The 20,757-nt window shown below is 39.2% G+C and overlaps 1 protein-coding gene across 5 annotated transcripts in view; it reads left to right on the top strand.

Moving 5' to 3' along the window:
• ctnna2 (catenin (cadherin-associated protein), alpha 2) overlaps positions 1–20,176 on the top strand; it is a 186,013-nt gene extending 165,837 nt beyond the window's left edge. For all 5 annotated transcript variants that reach the window (XM_085912130.1, XM_085912129.1, XM_085912128.1 and 2 more), the window contains 5 exons: positions 1,790–1,903; positions 7,131–7,312; positions 8,260–8,365; positions 16,547–16,681; positions 18,769–20,176. In XM_085912130.1, the coding sequence (XP_085768256.1) occupies positions 1,790–1,903; positions 7,131–7,312; positions 8,260–8,365; positions 16,547–16,681; positions 18,769–19,056 (825 nt within the window). In that variant the 3' untranslated portion in view covers positions 19,057–20,176. The remainder of the gene's footprint in view (positions 1–1,789; positions 1,904–7,130; positions 7,313–8,259; positions 8,366–16,546; positions 16,682–18,768) is intronic.
• The last annotated feature ends 581 nt before the right edge of the window (positions 20,177–20,757 follow it).

The raw sequence follows: 20,757 nt of genomic DNA, 5'->3' as shown, positions 1-20,757 counted from the left end.
CAGTTGTATTTCTTGGCATCATATTGTCTCCTGGGTTGGGATGAATAGCATTTCAGCCCTGACAAATATTGCATTAATAGATCTCATTTCAGAGACGTCACATCCGCGCAATAAATGTTGCAGGTCATTTAACTGTGCGCCACAATAGGAAGGATGAATAACAACATGATCTTAGCAGCTCTACTAGCTGGCACTCTGAAATGAAACTATCTGCATTCTGTACCCGAGCTGGCCCTTCTCTAGTCACCGTGTAATTCATTTATTCAACTTTATGCAGGCTGGAAGCTTTCCCGGTGCAGCTCATGAAAAAAAATCTAATTATGGAAAATAATTTGATGCTGGTAAATAATGTAAAACAGGCGGCTTTGAACTTCCGTAGACCAGCTGGATTCATAATCCCATCCATGTTTAAATTCCTCCTACAAGGAAACAACTGACTATCATATCGGTAAAAATGCATATGACAACTGTAATACTTTATGAACGCATATTGTTATAGGCCTTATTTTGCTCCCACTTAAGCTGAGAAAAAGCTGCTTGGGATTTTTTATTTTTTTTTACCGCAGAGATCTTATGAGCTGCCATTAGATTAAGAAACCAATTTGCCACAGTATTTAGAACTCTGAGGTAGGCATTGAGTAGAGAATGAAAAGTATAATGAAAGTTCTAAAAAACATAAGTCTGCCTTTCACTTTGTCGGTGCACATGCATATAACTGAAAAGCAGAAAAATATGAATACATTAAACGTAAAGCTGTATGGAGTGTTTACACTGTTTCCCGTGGATATTACCATTTGTCTTGTCTGTCCAATCAATGAGATAAATCACTCTATTAAATATCCATTAAGGCATGCCGTCAAGAAACAGTGAGACCGCCTGCCCCGCCGCAAAAAATAAAGAATGGTTGACTATTTACAGTTCACTTAACCCACCACCCAAACCATGTTTAGTGCAACATTATCATAATTGCTTTCAAAATTGTCCATAAATCAACTGTTTTACCTTAACAAAAAAACAAAAAAAAAGGAGTGGTATTGTAATTTATATTGCTTGCCTACAGAATTTCAATGTTATTTAATCTCAGTTCGGAACAGGAACCAGCTGAAATTTAGGTGTTAAAGGCCAACTTCAATTTAACATTCCTCATTTGTATTCATTATAGTAAAATGAAAAGCTCACTGAAACTGTGTCTGCAAGCAGACATCATGATGTTGGCCGTTTTCATCTTGTTTTTATGACAGGTGGTCGAACAGTTTTCTGTACCAGACTGTACCTTCATATATTTGTTTCGTCACAGTGTGTTATTTTTATGTAAATCTTTGAATCCATTATAATAAATGTCTACCAATTTTACAGTCCCACATTTAACAGTAGAATTACCTCATGTGCCCTGCAAGACAGGGATCAGCAGGTGATGATGTGTGATTATACAACACAGTGCAATGTCACATTACATTGCATTGCACATTGTGGCCCATTTAAATTAATGAGGGGGCTGTGGTTTTTCACGCAGTTCTAATATCCTTCGAGACAGTATTAGTCATTTATTGAGAAGTTTCTGCTGCTGCATAACCCCTGCTGAAACCATTTTTGTATGTATGAAAGCACTAATACTGCCAGTTATTGGCGTCAGATTCTGTAATTGATTTGTTGCGTGTCAGGAATATACACTGAGACTTTCCACTATAAAGAATACTATAACATAAATAACAGCACTTTACATAACTGGGTGGTGTATGTTTTCTGTATGGTTTGATCGTTTTTGGTCTTTCTCTGGTGATTGTCACAGACACCAGAGGAGCTGGAAGATGACTCCGACTTTGAACAAGAGGACTATGACACTCGTAGTAGGACTAGTGTCCAGACTGAAGATGATCAGCTTATCGCTGGACAGAGTGCTCGGGTAAGTAAACGTCCCTTTCTGAATTATTGTGTCACTCAATAGAATAAATATGCCCTTGCTTGGCCTGGAAAAAAAAAAAATGAAATCACGCCTGGGTGAAAGTGACTGAGAATAATTCAAATGACAGCAACTGTGTTCCGTCTATTCAATTCATTCAGCTAGATTCAATTACTTAGTACGAAAGCCAATATGAACATATCGGTACAAATATGATTATTTTGTGTACACGCTATTGAAAATGGCAGGTGTAAAATACGTAGCATTCATCAACAAAGAAGTCCCAAATTCCTTTCAGATGGTTTACAATGCAGTAGATTACCATGCCGAGGTTGATGCAGCGATCACTGCGATCCGGCTTTTGTGAGCACAACGATTATGTTTCACTGGGGTCCATCTTAACAACCATTTGGAGGATATCAACACTTGTTCCCCCAAACAGGACAAAAAAAATCTATTGGTGTGTTACATGCTGAATGAATTATAAATGGCCAAGCGTGTTACTTGGCTCTGTGCCTTTCTCTGTGATGCAGACCTGCATTATACTGCCTTGGCCTTCATGCTCTGTGCACCAGGTTTATGCACAAAGAACAGACTAATAAATAAAAGGATAGGGCAAACATATTGTGGTTGAGTAGCTTTTTTTTTTTTTACAATATTGTGAGTAAGCATTGTCCGTAATACAACATAATATATCACCAAGGTGGTGACAGGTATGTAATTCTTCCTACTTTAGGTCAATATGCTCTAACCTGAACTAAATAAAGATATACATAAGTAACACAACTGGGCTTGTACAATCTGTTTAACTATTGCTTTAAAATATCGGTTACGATAGCTAACTTCATTGCTGACAAAACAATAAAATATGTTACGCAAGAGCCCCAGCCAGTCTAACCCTACTCCCGTATCAATGATTAACTTTGATAATGTCCCATAGACCGTCCACACCCTGTTATTGATCAACTATTGTTGAACTCCACCCCTACCCCCTTCATTGTCAACAATAACATATTGCATGTGAAGACGTTGTCCACACCCCTAATGCACCCACATTTTGATCAGAGTACGTCCCTGAGTAGTACCTAATAAATTCTGTACTCTTTTGACAATTTAAATTCAGACTTAATGTAAGTGCTTTTGATCAAAAATGTATCTACTATATTTGGCGTTGTTAATTTAGGTTAAAGATAACATTATCATCTATCATTTTTATCATTAGTTGTCTAAATGTGACGTATGTGTGCATGATCAGTTGTGCCGCTGTTCCACCTTTGTACCATTATTACAAGTACTCTACAAGGAACAGCTAGAATGTGACAGAATGGCAATAATGCTGTTGAGATTGTTCTAATATTGAACACAATCCCACCATTGTTGGCTACTGGTGTTTTTTTTGCTACTAAAACAGCATTCACATTCACATACTGTGCAGAAACTCCTATACCTTTTGTCATTTAAATAATTTAGTTCAACCAAGGAATCTAAAAACAAAAAGTTTGAAGTTCACCAAGTTAGGAATACAGCCATGAACCAAGAGAACAGAGGCTGGCATTTGGATCACAAAAGTCGCTCCGGGGAGTCTGCGGGGGTCCGGGGTGTGAAGTGTTTTGATTCGTTTGTATGTACTGTACACTCCCACTAAGGCCCCTGCAGTGTAACATTGTCGAGCCATCTGAGCTTAAATGCACCAACTCTGCCACGCAAACTTGTTTCACAGCACCAAACTAGTTTTCCTGGCAGGCAGCTTTGCTATGAGTGGGCAGCTCATTTTGGGAACAGTCTAAAGTCACAGCATGTCTCTTTGTCATAGCGTGTTGGAGTGAAGGCTGTGATATAAGTTGGATGTCCAGTGAGGTTGACGTGGCTCAATACAACAACTGTAGATATTGAGGTCTTGACGACGTGCCAGCAAGCATTATCAAAAGTAATTTGTGCAATTTAGGATTGAAATGACATTATGCAATGCTTAAAATACTTACGGCCCTATACCCCGCACAGTTTTTTTAAATGATACTACCCACCATTAGACACTCTCATGTCCTCAGAGACTAAACATTTACACATGCAGAAGACTTGCGCATCCATAAAAGATGTGTTTGCTGCAAACCACTGGTGATGTGCCCAGTAGGCCTCAGCCTGTCATGTCAGGACAACACTCCCTGCCCTCTAAGTGCATACCGGTGAAATGTGTTTGAATTGAAACAGACAAGAGTACACATAATCCCTTTCCACCATAAGAACCGACATGTGCCTACTGAGGTTTACAGTCATGATCCTGCTACGTCCTGCCAGACACATGATATCTTTCTGACGGTTTCGCTTGCTGTAGAAAGATACTTCCGGGACAGTTCTCAGAGCCTTTATCTGTGGTAATTTAATGTGATCGTCCCCTTGACACTGCTGTTCTACTTATGCGTAATGTGTCCTACAAGTCAAGCTCCATGTATGATGAGATGGAAACACTAATTTATGATAGATGGTTAGGACTTCTCGGCAGATGCAGTTATACAGTTAACACTGGTATAACACGGCATGGATAATGCAGAGTGAATCACTCCACCCACCCCGAAAGCACGCTCGCAGCATCACTTAGCACACTGATTGGATGACAGTGTTGATAGGTCATCCATAAAATTGAACTCACCAGTGTCTGGACAATTTATTTCAAATAAGGCAAAATTAAAGTCATTCTAGGTTACCGCGTTGGGTGAAGAAACCCGGAAAACGCTCTAATCCCTGCAGACATTGACTCGCGCTGGCTGGATTTGCAACTATGTTAAGCTCTCGAGGCCCGCTCCTTGTTGTTATCAGTGAAGTCGCGGAGAGGTTTTGAGGATAAGGGAATTCTAGAGAGTAAAGAAGGAGGGAGCAAGGGGGAGGGTTCCACTGAGGCCGCTCCCCCATGACGTCCCATTTGGTTCACGTTTACCTCACCACTTTTGATTTTTTTTTTTTTTTCTTCCAAGCTCATTGCTCATGTCCTCTAGATCCCTAAATTCAAAGAAAGGCTTTTTGCTTCAAATTTCACACTTTCTCTCTTTTAGAATAAGTGCTACTCGTGTCATTTGGGATTATTTTCTTTTTATAGTTATACCTTCACATCTGTGATTCTCAAAAGACCACTGCCATTTTGACACCAACATCTCTCTGTTTCGTGTAAAATCATCTGTAAAGTAAATAATTGATGCCAGAAGTTGGTTTCAGCAAAGACTTGAACAGCGAAAGGACGAACCATTGTTCTTCGAATTTGAGGCCACAGTCGGTGATGGGAACATACATTTTTGACTGAACTGAATCATTACAGTTCATTAAATGAAGTCGTAATCAAATGTGTTCAGTTCTTTGCCAATCAATCTATGATATAGCCTTGGAGTTGAATACACAGTCACTTAATCTTGGAACAGTGTACGTATTTACTGACTGTAGTATACATGATTTGCTTTAATTGCCATGCATGTGCAGGTAGGGATTACAATCACTTGGGGTTGAATCATTCACAGACTGATACATGTTCATTCAAAGTGAACAAATTATGAGACGAGTTCCTTTCTCATCTATTTGCTGGCTGCATCATTTACTGAAGACTCACAAGTGACTGTGTGTGAGTGAGTGTGGCAGTTCCGGTATGGCATGCTTGAACTGAGAAAGGAACAAAGGACTATGGACTGAATGGGAAATTAATGAGGAATCAATCCCACATCACAAGCCCAAATGCTATCTAATGGAATTGCTACGTTGGGCCTGTCTCCAAATATTGTATTGACGTATCATTGGTTACTAATAAAATAAATGATACATACAAGACTTTTAATTCATTAGCCTGAATGTATATAAACTTCAGGCTCTAGAAATGATTTATCTGAAGAAAATGTATCAAATCAAAAGTATTCCTTGATTGATCAGCACACATGCAGGCGCAACAAAGATGTGCATTACAGAAAACTGAATGCATGGCATTTGGGCAGTTATGAATAAATATGATTTCACCTGAAAAATAATTGAGAAATATGTGGCATCTAATGAAAGGATGGGAGTGTGCGTCTGTAGAGCGCTGAATTCTACAAACATGCCATGCATTGTACTTGATGCATGTCAAGATGTAGATTTGAGCAGTTTTCTCACCCAGCATGCTGTTTATAAGGATCACACTCACACTGATGTGTGTTTTGGCATCAGTAATAGCGGAACTCTAAACAGGCCTTGAGGGCCCAATTTTGTTTGTTTGCATTATGCTGTTCTGTCTTTTCCCAGCTAAGCAGTGCGCACACATACTCATCACAGGGCCAGCGCTCAAGGACGCTGCATCTGTTTTACGTATATTTCTGTCTGTTCTCTTTTCTTTCTAGCACCAATTCAATTTAAAAAATAAAAAAGGCATTTGCTTTTTCCTTGTTTAGTTTTTCTTCCTGACACTTTTGGCAGGCGACATGAACCAAGTGATGCACTTTCTCACTGAGCTCACCCGCCACCCCCACACACCAGCTTTGCTGTGAGGAAATGAAATTGAACGTAGGGTGATTATTTCAGTAAGAGAATACAAAATTTTCTGGACAGTTAATAATGTATAAGGTTTCAAAAACAAGGCTAGCTTTTTTTCTGTACTATACTCATTTATTTCTGCTTCCTGAGTCAATATAATCGACCTAATGGAAACGAGGGTACTCTCACCTCCCTGGCATACTGTTAAAAAAAAAAATGAATTATTCATCCTCTGGTTTAATACGTGAGATAATTATACATTTACCTTCCAAATAATACAGGATTCTTTCTGCATCTATGACCTTGCCACGTGATTTATGCCATTTTGGACTTGCCCCTAAAGGCCGCTTGGACAAAAAAAAGGCAGGGGAAAAAAAAGTGCAAGAAAAGACAGATTTGCTCTTTATGAGTATAAGATGTCAAGGGTTTTGAAAAGGTCCAATCATTAAAGGTAAAGTTTAGAACTTTATTTTATTGTAAAAAGCAGACTTTGGTAAGGTTTATTAACATAAAACATTTGAACAAAAGCTGCTACAGCTGACTTTCACTCTGTATTTTTTCATTTTCACTAATCCCTCTTGTTCACCCTTTCCCTCAATTCTGCTTCCTATTCTTATCGCCCCTCTTCACCTAAATTGTGCTCCTCTGGCATTTTTCTCATTCTAAGCCTGTGTATAAGACGCATTCATTATTGCAGAGGAACCTGTTTTCTGCTTGTCAAGTACTGTGGTTTTTTCCCCCCCTGCAGGCCATAATGGCGCAGCTTCCCCAGGAGGAGAAGGCCAAGATTGCCGAGCAGGTGGAGAGTTTCAGACAGGAAAAATGCAAGCTTGACGCAGAGGTGGCCAAATGGGATGACAACGGCAACGACATTATTGTGCTCGCCAAGCAGATGTGTATGATCATGATGGAAATGACAGACTTCACAAGGTAACAAGTTACAAGTGAAAGCAATACAATTTAACGGCCCTTCGCAGCTCCACACTTTTGCTTATTGTTACCTTCACTTGGATTTTTCATTTCACCACGCATGACGTATGTGTCAAATATTCTACCTGAAGGCTCTCACAAGTCCACTTACTCTTCACTCACCTTTTGAAGTCAAGGAAATGTGACTATGCTCCCTAGCACTGTGCGGAGAATGGAGTTTCAATGAAGCCTTTATACTTGCAGACTCAGTTTGGTCCAGATTACAAAAGTGGAGAGTAAATCCGGCAGATCTTTTTGTTGTAGGGGTAATTACTGAAACCCATACATAGCATTATTAATCCATTTTTTCAATGGAAATTTTACGTTAAAATCCTATGACATAATTTGAAATAGCATGAAACCTCCAAAGTCGAATGAGGAGCTTGTTAACATCAGATTTCTTCATGAATAGATGTGATGATTACAAAAATGAAAAATATGCAACAAAAACATGCATACTAGGCCGATTCATCACTCCAACTTGTCCATGGGTGAGATTGTGAGCATAAATGATTGTCCGTCTACCCTGCGATTGGCTCGTGACCGGTTCAGGGTGTACCATGCCTACCGCCTGCCAGGATAGGCTCCAGCACGCCTGGAGGATAAGCGGTTCGGATGATGATGAATGACTGAAAAACATTTTAAGTGGATATTCTTTTAATTGCATTATGGAAATTACTGTTTATCCCACATTGAGATATACTATATAATTACTTTGCCTTACAGACTTGTATTGGATCAGTGTTTACATCGTAATTCTTGTTGCCTATATTTGCTGAAAGCTTGCAATTTTTGTTCCCAGGAGTCTCTATATACCCGAGTTGACGGAACATCAGCAATATAAAACTATATAAGATTTTCTCAGGATGTTCTCTGAAGTTGCATTTTTTTTTTTTTACTCCATCCAGGGGCAAAGGCCCTCTCAAGAACTCCTCAGATGTGATCAACGCCGCCAAAAAGATTGCAGAGGCGGGATCCAGGATGGACAAACTTGCCCGTGCTGTCGCTGATCAGGTAACCCTGCAACTCAATGTTTTTTTTTTTATCATTTCCATCAGTTTAAAAGTTACACTTGACTTATCATCATGGCTCAGTGAATCAAATATTGAGTTGGAGTAAATGAGCATAGCAATTGGAAATCTTTGATGTGGGAATTGACATGCCAGACTGTCATGGTGGGCTGTTTTGCTCCATGACTTTGTGTCCCAAAGGGGCCAACACTGAGAGCAAGACAGCAGAACCAAGTTATGTCTCTAATATAATTAGCTCGCAGCTGAGGTGTTGCATCCATTATCAGATGAGTACCTCTCTAAAACACGCTGACAAACCACTTTCAATATCTAATCAATCAGTGCTGTGCCTTGGGAAGGTGGGAGGGAAATTAAATAGGCGTGTTCACTCTGTATATGTGTGTACAAATGAAGTGGGAAGGCTGTTAGAATGCTGGCACCACTAGAGGTAATGCATAATGTTATTCATTTCATCTACCTCTAATAAGCAGTGAGAAAAAACTTGGGCGCAAGACTAACTGATTTATTAAGGTGAGCTTGTTACAATTGTAGTAACGGCTTTTAGCAAATAAAGTCTTAGAGTACGTAATTATTGTTGGTTTCGTGAGCATTCTCCTTGCCTGTTTGATTTGCGTCAAAGCAAATGTTCGCGCCAGCACCAACAACAAGATGGATGTTTTGTCAACAAATCTAATGGAATTAAGTAATGTATATATGTGGTATTGCATATGTACATGCGTACGTACGTACATGCGTACATGTGTACGTACGTACATGCATACATAAATGCATACATACGTTCATACATACGTTCATACATACAATCATGCAGTATATTCACCAACAGTTCAAGATGAGTCTGTTGTGGTAAATTAACATTGAAATACAAACAGTTACTTTATTAAACAATGGGAACAGGAAACATTATATTGCTCAATTTGAATGCAATGAAATGAATATTTAGTCATTTCTGCAGGTTCGGGTTCTGCTTATGAGTGCCTCTTCTTTGCACTTTCGGGCCTTTTTCCAAAACAAGCCTTCTCCTGTCAGCTCAGAGCAAAATGAATGCCCCTTCAAATAGCCTTCGAGTGTGCCGAGCAACTCGACTGGCCTGAGGCAATGCGAGTCAAAAGCGCTGCCGTTCCCCTCATGTCACAATGTCCTGTTTTGCAGAGAATATTACGCTGCAGAAAATAAGCTATCAGGCCTGGAAGCTGATAGGTGTAATGTTCTCTGTAGATACACATAGATGCTTACATGTGTAAAGATATTTGTTTCCAATTGCTGGTGGCATTACCTTCTGTCATCTTTGCTATGTTTACACAGGGTATGCTGTAAATTATAACATCAAGTAAACCTCCCTGTGCTGTTCTGATCAATTGTAAGGGTGCTCATACATGCGTGTGCAAATAAGATTGTAGCCTTGGAAAATAGTACAATGGAAGGTTGTTCACGACCTAACAAAGTTAAGAGCAAATGCTGTCGACTTGTTATTATTCAAACAGAATAGACCAAAGTGGAACCCAGCAGCTTGCAGTTGTGCTAGTGGGAAGGTGATGTCTGATAGTGGCTATCATTTGTCTAAATATAGATTTGACATTAAGTGAAAAGAATCATTTTAAATTGAAGTTGATACAGTAGTTGACTGGATGCTCCACAGGACTGAGGTCCATCCATTTGAGTTTCATAAATACGGGAAAGACACATATAGACATGAACTATTTTACTTGAAATTAAGCTTTTATCTATATTCATGTTTGTTTTTATTACAAGGTCCTGTAAATTTACTTCTCAATAGCCTCTCATAGAACCGTACATTCCTATTAGAAAACCTATTTCTCACATTAAATGAAAATGCTCACATGAACAATCGGTATTGAAAGAAAGCCCATTTCTCAGATACAAATTGTTTCACTTGTCTCAAGTTTGAAGTGTCCTTTCTCCAGACTGCATGTTCCATCTCTTTCAACAGATGTTCAATAGGATTTAGATCAGGGCTCACAGAAGGCCACTTCTGAACAGTCCAAATGTCCTCAGTGAGAATAAACAGGCCTAACTCAAATGTAATTTAGTTCAGATTCACAGGGGTGGTAATTTTTTTATGCCATTCCCATCAGAAACCATGCATACAGTTCAATTAGATTAGCCAGGCTGTGTCTTGTCTGTGCACACTGTCTTCACATAAATGCTCAGCAATGTTGACATTTACACACTTGTAAATGGCGGCTTCCAATCAGACGTGATAGACAACGGGAAAGCTCCTTTTGAACAACTTGTAACTTGTTTTTATTATTCTATTGCTCTCATGAAAGAGTAAAAATAGCCACAATTACTGTTTTAAATAGACAACTGACCTCCTTCTCAGTAAATCATGTGATGTTTAACTGTTATATGATGTATACGACTGTGCGTGTCACATCTGTAAAATGGCTGTTGGGATTGAATGTAGTGGCGGCACATGTAGTATACACCAGATCAGAAAAGATCACGTCACGTGTAAATAGTTAATCAGCGATCTTCAGTTGAAATGACAAATAATGTTTTAACATCCTGAAAATCTCTTGTCAAAATGCTATCCACAACAATGTTGTGTGGTCTGTCACTACGATATTGCATTAGCAAACTCTCAGTTGCATTCCAAAACAACATGTGGAGCCATTTCCCCAAACTATAAGGCAATTTTAGCCAATCATCCTCAGTTTGTTGAATCTGGCAAAAGGAAAAGGGGATTTATGTGAGTGGCTTACTGTGAAGTAGAGTCCCCCTTGCAGTGAAGAGTGCAAAAAGCAATTTACACAAAGAAAAGAAAAACTTCAACAACAGTTTGATTTTATCTCGCATGTTCATGCGTAACTCACAACATGACTTTGATTACTTGTCTTTATTCTATATGTAGACTACATGTATTTTGCATTCACACATTATTGAGGGCAACCTGTGCTTGTTGGTAGCACTGAGCCTTGACAGTTAAAATTCAGCTCCAATGCTTTCAGACAGGTCCCTTAAGTAGCAAACCTTGTCACAATGACTCCACATCAGGCCTATTGATGAGCGTGTCTGAAGCAGTAGGCAATGTTCCAAAGCAAAGGGGGTCTTCCAGAGTCATTTAAGCACTGCACTTGACATAGAAAAACCTCAAGGGGCAATTCAACCCATTTTACCTTAGCAATGTTGCATTTTCCACTGATTTGCATGTTACCTTCCCTTCAGTTAAAGCAACTGTTTCAGACAGAATCTAAATGATCAAGTTTACCCTTTTAGAGAGATTAATGGAAAAGAATAGCAATTGGATGTAATCATATAAAAGCCATTTTTAAAAGTGGGTGCACCTTCCAGCACTTGTCCTTAGGATGTGTCTCATTGTTTGTGTGATTACCCTGTGACTGACAAGAAAACAGTCCAGGGTGTAGCACATCTTTCACTCAGCGTGAACTCCAGTTTACTCGTGATCCTCAAGAGAATATGTGATAAAAAATGGATGGATGCATGCATCATCCAGGTTCAAATGTACCTGTGTTGTTTGCTGTCAATAGATCAGAGATCAGTCTATTCCAAAGGATAAAAATGCACCTGTTGTTTAAACCTAATTTCCAACACTACAAATTGTTAATTGTGTCTTTATTGCTATTTTTGGGCCATTTATGTGGGCCCCAAATTAGACAGTAGGACAGCACGGTTTATAAGAATAATCTGCCAAATATTCATGACGATTAGGAAAAAACAGTTGATCTAATGTCTAAGAGTAGAAGAAGAGACAAAGTTGAGTATCTTGTCTTTTTGAATGAATGAATGCCAATCATCTGTAAAACAAAAACACATTTTCCAAATAACCTTGCAAGACTAGTATTAAAATATGAATAATGTGGTTTAGGAATCACTTTGTACATCTGTGTTTTATTATTTCTCAACTAGGAAGCAAGCCTAATTAATTGATCATTATTTCAAGTAAAAATCATGGAGGAATTAAGATGACAATTTAGGAATAATTTCAATGCACTTGCTTTGAATGCTAACATTGAATGTGCATACAGCAATCTGAGAAATTGATCAGTCCATTGGCCAAGCAAATTTCTCATTTAGCACGTCAACAGTTACATGTATACGTGGCAAATAACATACAGTGTACAGTAATGCTATGAACACATAAATAAACATGTAAGCTTGGTCACTGAAAGTAGAATTTTGTGCGGACTGCCACCAGACCCATTGTTGTATTATTCATGAGAATTCACCAGCTTTATTTCTTTAGTGTCAGACACTGGATGGCCAAATCCAAATTCGACCACCTTTGTTGAATAAAGAACGTCACCGCTGTGGTCCAGTCAGCTGGAAGGCATATTTTGTAACTGTGTGTAACATGCACGACTGGGACTTGTCACTATTCTTTCATTTCAAAGATGCTCAACTTTTTTTTCACAACTTTGTAGATCTTGTGTGCTTTTTTCTTAAGCTCAAACGGTAAGAGATAGATGCAAGTAAAATCTTATAATAACAGGTCCACAGCAAAAGAGGGGCACAGGAGAGATTCAAACTCATTCAAATTATTCTTTTTTGCAGCCTCCATGTGAGGTGTGGATTTTCTTTGACAAGCTGCCGTACTGTGATAGCATGCAGTTGACGTTTGGACACCAAGGTTCACACCATCCTGCTGAATTAAACACCAGGAAACACATTTTGTTTGTTTCAGGGGCATTATATAATAAAACAACACATTTACAAAAGGAACATAACTGACGCCTCTCGACCGAAACGAAATAATTCTAAAACATTCAGAGAGGCAGAAGAGTATGAGAAAGCAGCTTACCACACTGCCAAAGAGTGCCTGGTTAGTCAATGAGCCATAGTGTTTATTTCAACAGGCAGCCTGTGGTAGAAACGGACTATAAGTCAACAGCACAAACGGGAACAATTGTGTCATGTGTGCATCAGATAGGCCCGAGGCAGCAATCTGTAGTGCGGATGTGTACATGTGCCAGCAGTGTGAAGTGCAGTTAGCAGTGATCACGCCCAAGGAGATACTTCCTTTTGCCTCACTGACTGCTCTATGCGATTTAGCTGCACTGCAGGCTACATTCAGACACTTACAAGAAGCTCCGGGCAGCCCCTTGCTTGACTGCTCTCATAGTGGCCGTTGCCACAAACACTGTAAAACGCTCCTTCAAATGACACTTTAAGGTTCAAAAGGAATACACTATCATCTGAATTAAGTTTGTGTTATTCCCCTCAAAGTGAACAGGCGGGAAACTGTTCAGGGGAAGGTATATTCATATCAAAGCAAGGTATTTTGCATCCCCCACTGCCCGAGCACACGAGTGAAGAACAAAAAGAGCTGTGCCTTTCCCCACCCAGTGGTTCTGAATGCTCTAGTTAGGAACGTTTAATATTAATGTCTAAAAGAAGACTCTTGTTTCCCAGTGTTGGAGTAGCTGATGCAGTTCTTAACCCACCGGGGGCTTAGTTGGCCGAGATACTGCATACTGTGTGAGACTGAAGTGGTTATTTTTTATATTACTTCTTGTTCAAAGGCCAGCAGGAAAGATCCAAATTATAACCTCCGCCAAACAATGTCAGAAGGCATTGTTTTAATTGCATTAGTTAGTTTCCACAAAACTTTATGGAGGATAAGTTCTTGAAATTCTGACATCTCAATTGAAGTCATGTTGAGAAAAATGAAGCAGTCATTGTTACAGTCCATTTGCATCGAGGACATCCAGTGCAGTGAGCAAGATGGAGCCAGATTTCACGTTATGCTATTCACTCTAAAGTTGTGGAGGACCGCTGAATAGAAATCTAGTTTGTATTTGTTAACCTAAAATGTGCTGAAACATTATAAGGTATCAAATGGACGCAAATGTGTGCCGCTTTGCTGCTCATTAAGAGTGCCAAACGGTGTTTACTTTAGAAAGCCGTACACACATTGTTGCTACGGAAACAGGGGACCAGCTGTTGCCCGGTGGTTTGCTAATCTTTATTCATAGTCACAGGACAAATGTGGCGGGACATACCACAGGTAATATTGCTCCCGAGCCTTTAGGTGCAGACTGTTGTTCATCAGAATCAGCAGAGATCTGTATTTTGCGGTTGTCTTTGTCTCGCTGCAGCAGAACTCTAATTTCCTTTTAAGCTGTCCTTCATCACGTCGCCACCGAAATAAACTGCCTGGCATCAATATCATCTCGACTTCCTTCAGTGTGGTGTACTGCCGAGTTATCATTGACAAAATGATGGAGCCGTGCTGGTTTTTGTCAGCATTGTTTTGTAACTTTCAATTGGACACCACATGGAAACATTACTTGCACAATTAAACTTTACTTCAGAAATTAAAAACAACATGCTGTGTAAAACTGTAAAATAAAACTATGTAAAACAGGCTATGTAACGTACTACATGCCTAAATGTTGCGCAAAAACACTTAATACTAGGTTTTTTATTCTTTTACTGAAGAAAACATAAAGGGAATGATCAGGTTCACAGCAAGATCAACGTTCTCACGAACAAAGTCAACATTTAATTCAATATAACAGAGTAGACTTAGCCTCCATTTGTTCTCCATTCTGCATTCCAGCATCTGAGTGAACAGTCACAGCACACAGGAATAAAACTCAATGATAATCAAATACTGGCATATGCACCAACAAGACATGAATAATAAATACTATACCTGCATCTCCGAATGGCAAACAGTCCACAAATGCTAGTAAAGTAAAACAGAGTAAAACTGAAGAATATTGGACTTTCAGATGTAATTTCACATTAAACCTAAAGTGAACAGTAACCTTCACAGGGGAATTTACGTTCACCTTCTATAAACTTTGAAAAGCACATGTCTGACTGATGAATGCTGCATTGCTTGTGTCACAGCTCTCTCTTCTCAAACAAAGGTGCTAAACAGTAAACCTCACAACAGTTCTTGATTTTTTATTTATTTTTTCCCCCCAAGGGAGTCTATTTCCTCCGTGTGCCATTCTATGACTTTTACAGTCTCTCTTTAAGCTGTTGGTGATCTACGACCAGTGGTCATTCCCCGTTAAAAAAAGAATATGGAAAACCTCGCAATGTTGAGGTGCTGTTGATTGGTTGATGCTAATGAACTAGGTTCGATTATTAATGATACACATGTACGTTTTTGAATATGCAACAAACCACATCATGCTATATACGTCAGAATAACATAATTGATGTGTGCTTTCAAGATTTGGTCATCATGTCATATATGATGACACAATGACGGGGGACACCACCAGTTTTAATTTTTGGATTCTATTAAATTTAATAGTTATTAGCACAGGGACTGAATATTGGCATAATGCCAACAGATGGACTTTAGCCTGCTCAGTTCCAAGCTGCCAGTGTAATACTTTAAGTTCCATATTTTTTATTAGACACAATATCACTAAACAGGTCTGTTTTAAAAAAGTAGAGAAAAAAAACATAAAGCATTGTACGTCAAAAAAGTTTATTATTGTATCATTCAGAATTGTTATTTCATAGCTTTGGCTTGATTGTTACATTCACCGTTCAACTACACAGGATTTTTTTCTTTTCAGGCAGAGAAAAGGAAGGGCTGGACGGACAGTCAAAACAAGTTTGAACATCGCCAGTCAATCTGGTGATTGGTGGTTGTGTTATTACTTTGGCTGTGAAATGCTATCTTGGTTGACAGTTTAACAGCTGTAATGTCACTCCACTCACCAGATATGCCAACTTCCTCACCGTTGTCCAAGCCTGCTCCGTTTTTTTTTTGTTTTTTTTTTCAGTCCCGGCGGCTATTGTAAACCGGTTGTGTCGTTTACTTCTCAGTCCCACATTCGGCGATTATATTCCCATGATTCCTAGACATGGAGGCAGGAAGTTGTTCTAGTTCCAGTACGACAAAAACATGTATGCTTGCTAGTGATTAGTGAAAGTAAATAGGAAGGAATTTCAATTAAAGACGAGGAACTGAAAAGCCGACATCATATGTGAGACGCACCGGATTAAGAAAATTAAAGGATTTTATCTGTGCTTTATGGTCCGAAAAATACAGTAACCTCAATCTCCACCATTTTCTTTGCGCTACCTACACACATCAACACTATCGTGCACAGAACAAGTCAGATGCCATCTCATCCCGCACGCCCCTGCTGTGTAAAAAGCCAGCGGCAACTCATGGCTATTATTAACTCTTTTTCTTTTTACTATCCAGTGTCCCGACTCGGCCTGCAAACAGGATCTCTTGGCCTACCTGCAGAGAATCGCACTGTACTGTCATCAGCTCAATATTTGCAGCAAAGTGAAGGCTGAAGTGCAGAACCTGGGTGGGGAGCTCATTGTGTCTGGGGTAAGTAGGTCCAGATTGTCCACTACTCACTGTCACCTTTGGGCCATCACTACACTTAAGCAGTGTTTTATACTCTGTGCTGCAGCCCTCCCACTGCATTCAGTTCAAGGTCAGAGTGAAGGTTAGAGGACCGAGTGATGGGTCTTTCAAATGAAATACTGATGCGGCTCTTTCTGAGCCAATTCCGTCTAATAATACTCACTAAAATGCATGGTAGGCTTTTTATGTCTCATGGATCCTATTATCATTGTTCAACTTAAGTGTCCAATTAGCCTGCATTGCTGTAGCGTGTCTACTATTTATCACGAAAGAACCATTTTAAAGCACATCCGCAAGTATCAGCAAATTCTGCATTTTAGTGGCTACTAAAATCTTAAATATAGCAGGTGCAAAATGGTGTGTTCTCGACAACAGATTGTAAGCGCTGTTATTGCTGCACTTGTTGTGTGTTGTCATATTTGACTAAGATCATAAATAGTAATTGATAAATTACATATTCCCTCACTAAAAGAGTGTTGAAAATATTTATTTTCTTTAAAAAAAAAAAAAAGTGAAGACAATTTGAAATTGGTTTTCGGGGGGATTGGTTCAGATGTGACCGCGAGGCCTTGAGTTTGACATTTTTGTCTTAGATCAATCAGCATCTTCAAAATTACTTTGTTGATTTGACGCTATGTCACAATAACTTTGTTTTTTGGCGTTGCAAAAATGTCTACACAACAGAAAAGATCCTTTCCTCCCATTGCTTCTCATTTTACCGGTGCGTCCTCGTTAAGATTTTGCAGAGCAATGCAATTTGCACCGCCTTTCAGATGCAGTATTAAAAATCAGCCATCACAGTTTGTCTCAGGTTTGATAAATCACACCGCACGTGCTCAACTAATTTATTTGCATATGCAGTACTCCTTCCATAATGTACTAAATGACCTGTGTGGCAAGTTTACCAATTTGATAGGTGCAATTCTATGTGTGCGCGGCAATTTCCAAATCAGTTTAGAGGAGGAATTAAGTTTGCATGTGATTTTGTTCACATAAAATGTTCATAGTCCCGAACCCGCTTGAAACTGTCATCTGTGAATACATAATTAAGGAACACATGTATGAAAGTATAAAAATGTTTAATGTTTTACAATCAAGGTTCAGCAATCATTAAAATTACATGCTGTAAATACAGACAATCTTATATCACGGTTTTATCAACATTAAAAAGAAAAAAACGTGGATTCACTCAAATGTCTATATTTTTAAAATGTGCTCACATTTGTCCATCAACCGATACCATCTTCCCTCTGACATACAGGAAAGAAAAATGTTGCTGACATGAAGATCAATTGTCTGTTTGTTTTTTTAAATAGGCACTAAATGGAGTAGAAGGTTGCTAAATATAGCAACAATGTCACAAAGTTGGCCACACCACTGAAGACGCACGTCGTTCCTCTTTCTCGCTTGTCGCATTGTATTCTAAAATAAAAGCATTATTATGACTTACGATAGACTCTGAGAGTCAGTAAGACTGGACCGGTCGGATGCGACCTGCAGATCTTACCGTGCCCAGGTCTTTAACGACCTCTAGTGGAATATCAATTCTCATCGCGAATTCTATACGCTACACAGCTCTGAACTGTCTGTCCATTTTGAAAAAGAGACTCATTTCTTGCTCTTTGGGTCTCCTATCACCCTCATCATTATTTCTTTGAACTATTGTATACATGTTTATCCCATGTTGGATGCGTGCATCCCGCTGATATTTGAACCTTTTCATGGTGGTCGACTGGAATCCACACTCATTAAAACCACGCAGTTGACTTGACTCCACATGTGGTCTGAGGAGGCCCACTGGCCGACGACCCTTAAATGTCAGCCAAACAAAACAGACGGAAACAGAGCACACCTGACCCTGCCTCTGCTCATTAGTAGCCGCCAAAGGAAGACGTCACATAGCGAGCGCTCAGTTTTATCCCGCTTAATTGACAGTCGCGGTGAAGATCTCCTACTTAGCTGCGCTAATGCTTCCTCATGCGCGAAACAAGCCAACGCGCCAAAGAACTGACTCATTTGACGTGACCTTAAGTGTTTCTCTCTCGCAGCTGGATAGCGCCACCTCGCTCATCCAGGCCGCCAAGAACCTGATGAACGCCGTGGTTCTGACGGTCAAAGCCTCGTACGTGGCCTCCACCAAGTACCAGAAGGTGTACGGGACCGCCGCCGTCAACTCACCCGTCGTGTCCTGGCGCATGAAAGCTCCTGAGAAGAAACCGCTGGTCAAAAGGGAGAAGCCGGAGGAGTGCCAGACTCGTGTGCGACGAGGCTCTCAGAAGAAACATATCTCCCCTGTCCAGGCCCTCAGCGAATTCAAGGCCATGGACTCGTTCTAAAAAGAGGGAAAATACCCCCCAAAAAGTTCACATTGTGTTAGCCCACCTGTTTTCCCTGCGTGTGTGCACTTCTGCACCTCAGGAGAATGACAGTACATTTTCAACTGCCACACTCGGGCTCCTGTGAAGACTGTGGGTCTCTAACAGCCAACACACACACAAGTAACACTATTTATCAATCTTATCGTAGCTTAACGTGAGAGCCAAACTGTGACTAAAATATGCTAAAAAATACATATCAGGATGAGGTTTTAAAACAAGGATGTTAGTTGATATTGTAGTCCTATTACACTGGTCAATAGATAATTTTAATCAGAGATTGCTCCAAGTCCAAAATGTTTTTTGTAATGCTGATTTCAAATGTCTTTACTTTTTTCTGGTACATCAGGTTTTTGAGATTTTTTATTTTTTTATTTTTAAGTTTGACCTAAAAAACCTTGGGCATTTAAAATTTTACCATGAGTAGTAATTTTAGCCAAGACCTTTAAAAAAATCCACCTCATGATCACCCTGTTAAAGTGCATTATTATTATTATTATTATTATTATTATTATTATTATTATTATTATTATTATTATTATTATTATTATAAAATCTGATGTGTTAGAGAAAAAAACAACGGCAGATTTGGAATCAGCGCCCCAAAAAAATCATCTTGAAAAGTTTACTTGTATCTCTGATGAAAAAAAAAAAGTAACATTTATTACCACGGTGCCGACTGGCTGCTTGTATACACATTTAAAATGTCTGAATGGAAATCCTGGATTGTGCAGTAGAGGACAAAATCTTGGGGTTGGTATACCTCTCTTTTTTTTCTTCTTTTTTGAACATAAAATGTAACGAGTAGTAGTAGGAAGAATAACTTCTGTGGAAGATACCCAGAAGTGTCAGCATCTAAGTAGTTTTCCTTGTTCCGATACAGTGTTTTATCCAAAGCATCCAAATTGTGTTGCCTTTGTTTTTTTGTTTTTTGTTTTTTAAAGATATTTAATAATGACATCACTAACTATGATAACCTTGACTGAAAATTGTGTAGCGTACAAATATAAACCGAGTGGTTTGACTAGTTGTGGTTTGCTCTGAAAATCTGTGCATACGCTCCCTTTATCTCTAATAAATCCCTCCACTTGGCCCTCAAAGGTTCATGTTTATTTATTAGTGTTGCAGTTGCAGGACACAACACTTCCAATTTGCATCACCAGGCATGCTGTTTGTTGTTGTGTTGTACACTTCACAGGAAATGGGTAGTTTCCTGTCACAAAATAAATCACTTTCCGTGGCTATTTTGAATTTTTGTATTTTGCAAGGTAGGCTACCAGCTGCTATTAAATCCAGAGACAAGAGTGTTTAAACAGGAGTTGGCCTCAACGGTATAGACTAATGCTCAGGTTAAAGTGTGTTATCTGAGCTGCTGACCAACACTGGCTGTTTTATAAACTCACTTAAGAGTGTCGAGAGTGGGTTTTCTCTGTTATCCGCTTCAAATTGGCTTTTTTTTCCTCTCCCCAAAGGAAAAATAATTAACATTGAAGATAGGGTAAAGAAATGCTGAAAGTTGCTGAATGCAATCCTAACTTTTCACTCACTGAAATGTTATCTTAGACTTTCTTTAGAATCCTTGTTTGAGAACCAAATTGGACAAGTTGTTCAAATGGGTGTGTTCAACATAAATGTCACAGCGGTTTGCAGTAAAACACAACA

Source organism: Syngnathus leptorhynchus, chromosome 5 (assembly GCF_054491065.1).
Source record: "Syngnathus leptorhynchus isolate UIUO chromosome 5, UIUO_Slep, whole genome shotgun sequence".
NCBI lineage: Eukaryota > Metazoa > Chordata > Actinopteri > Syngnathiformes > Syngnathidae > Syngnathus > Syngnathus leptorhynchus.
Note: the sequence above shows the minus strand (reverse complement) of the source record. Positions and strands in the feature narration are given on the sequence as shown.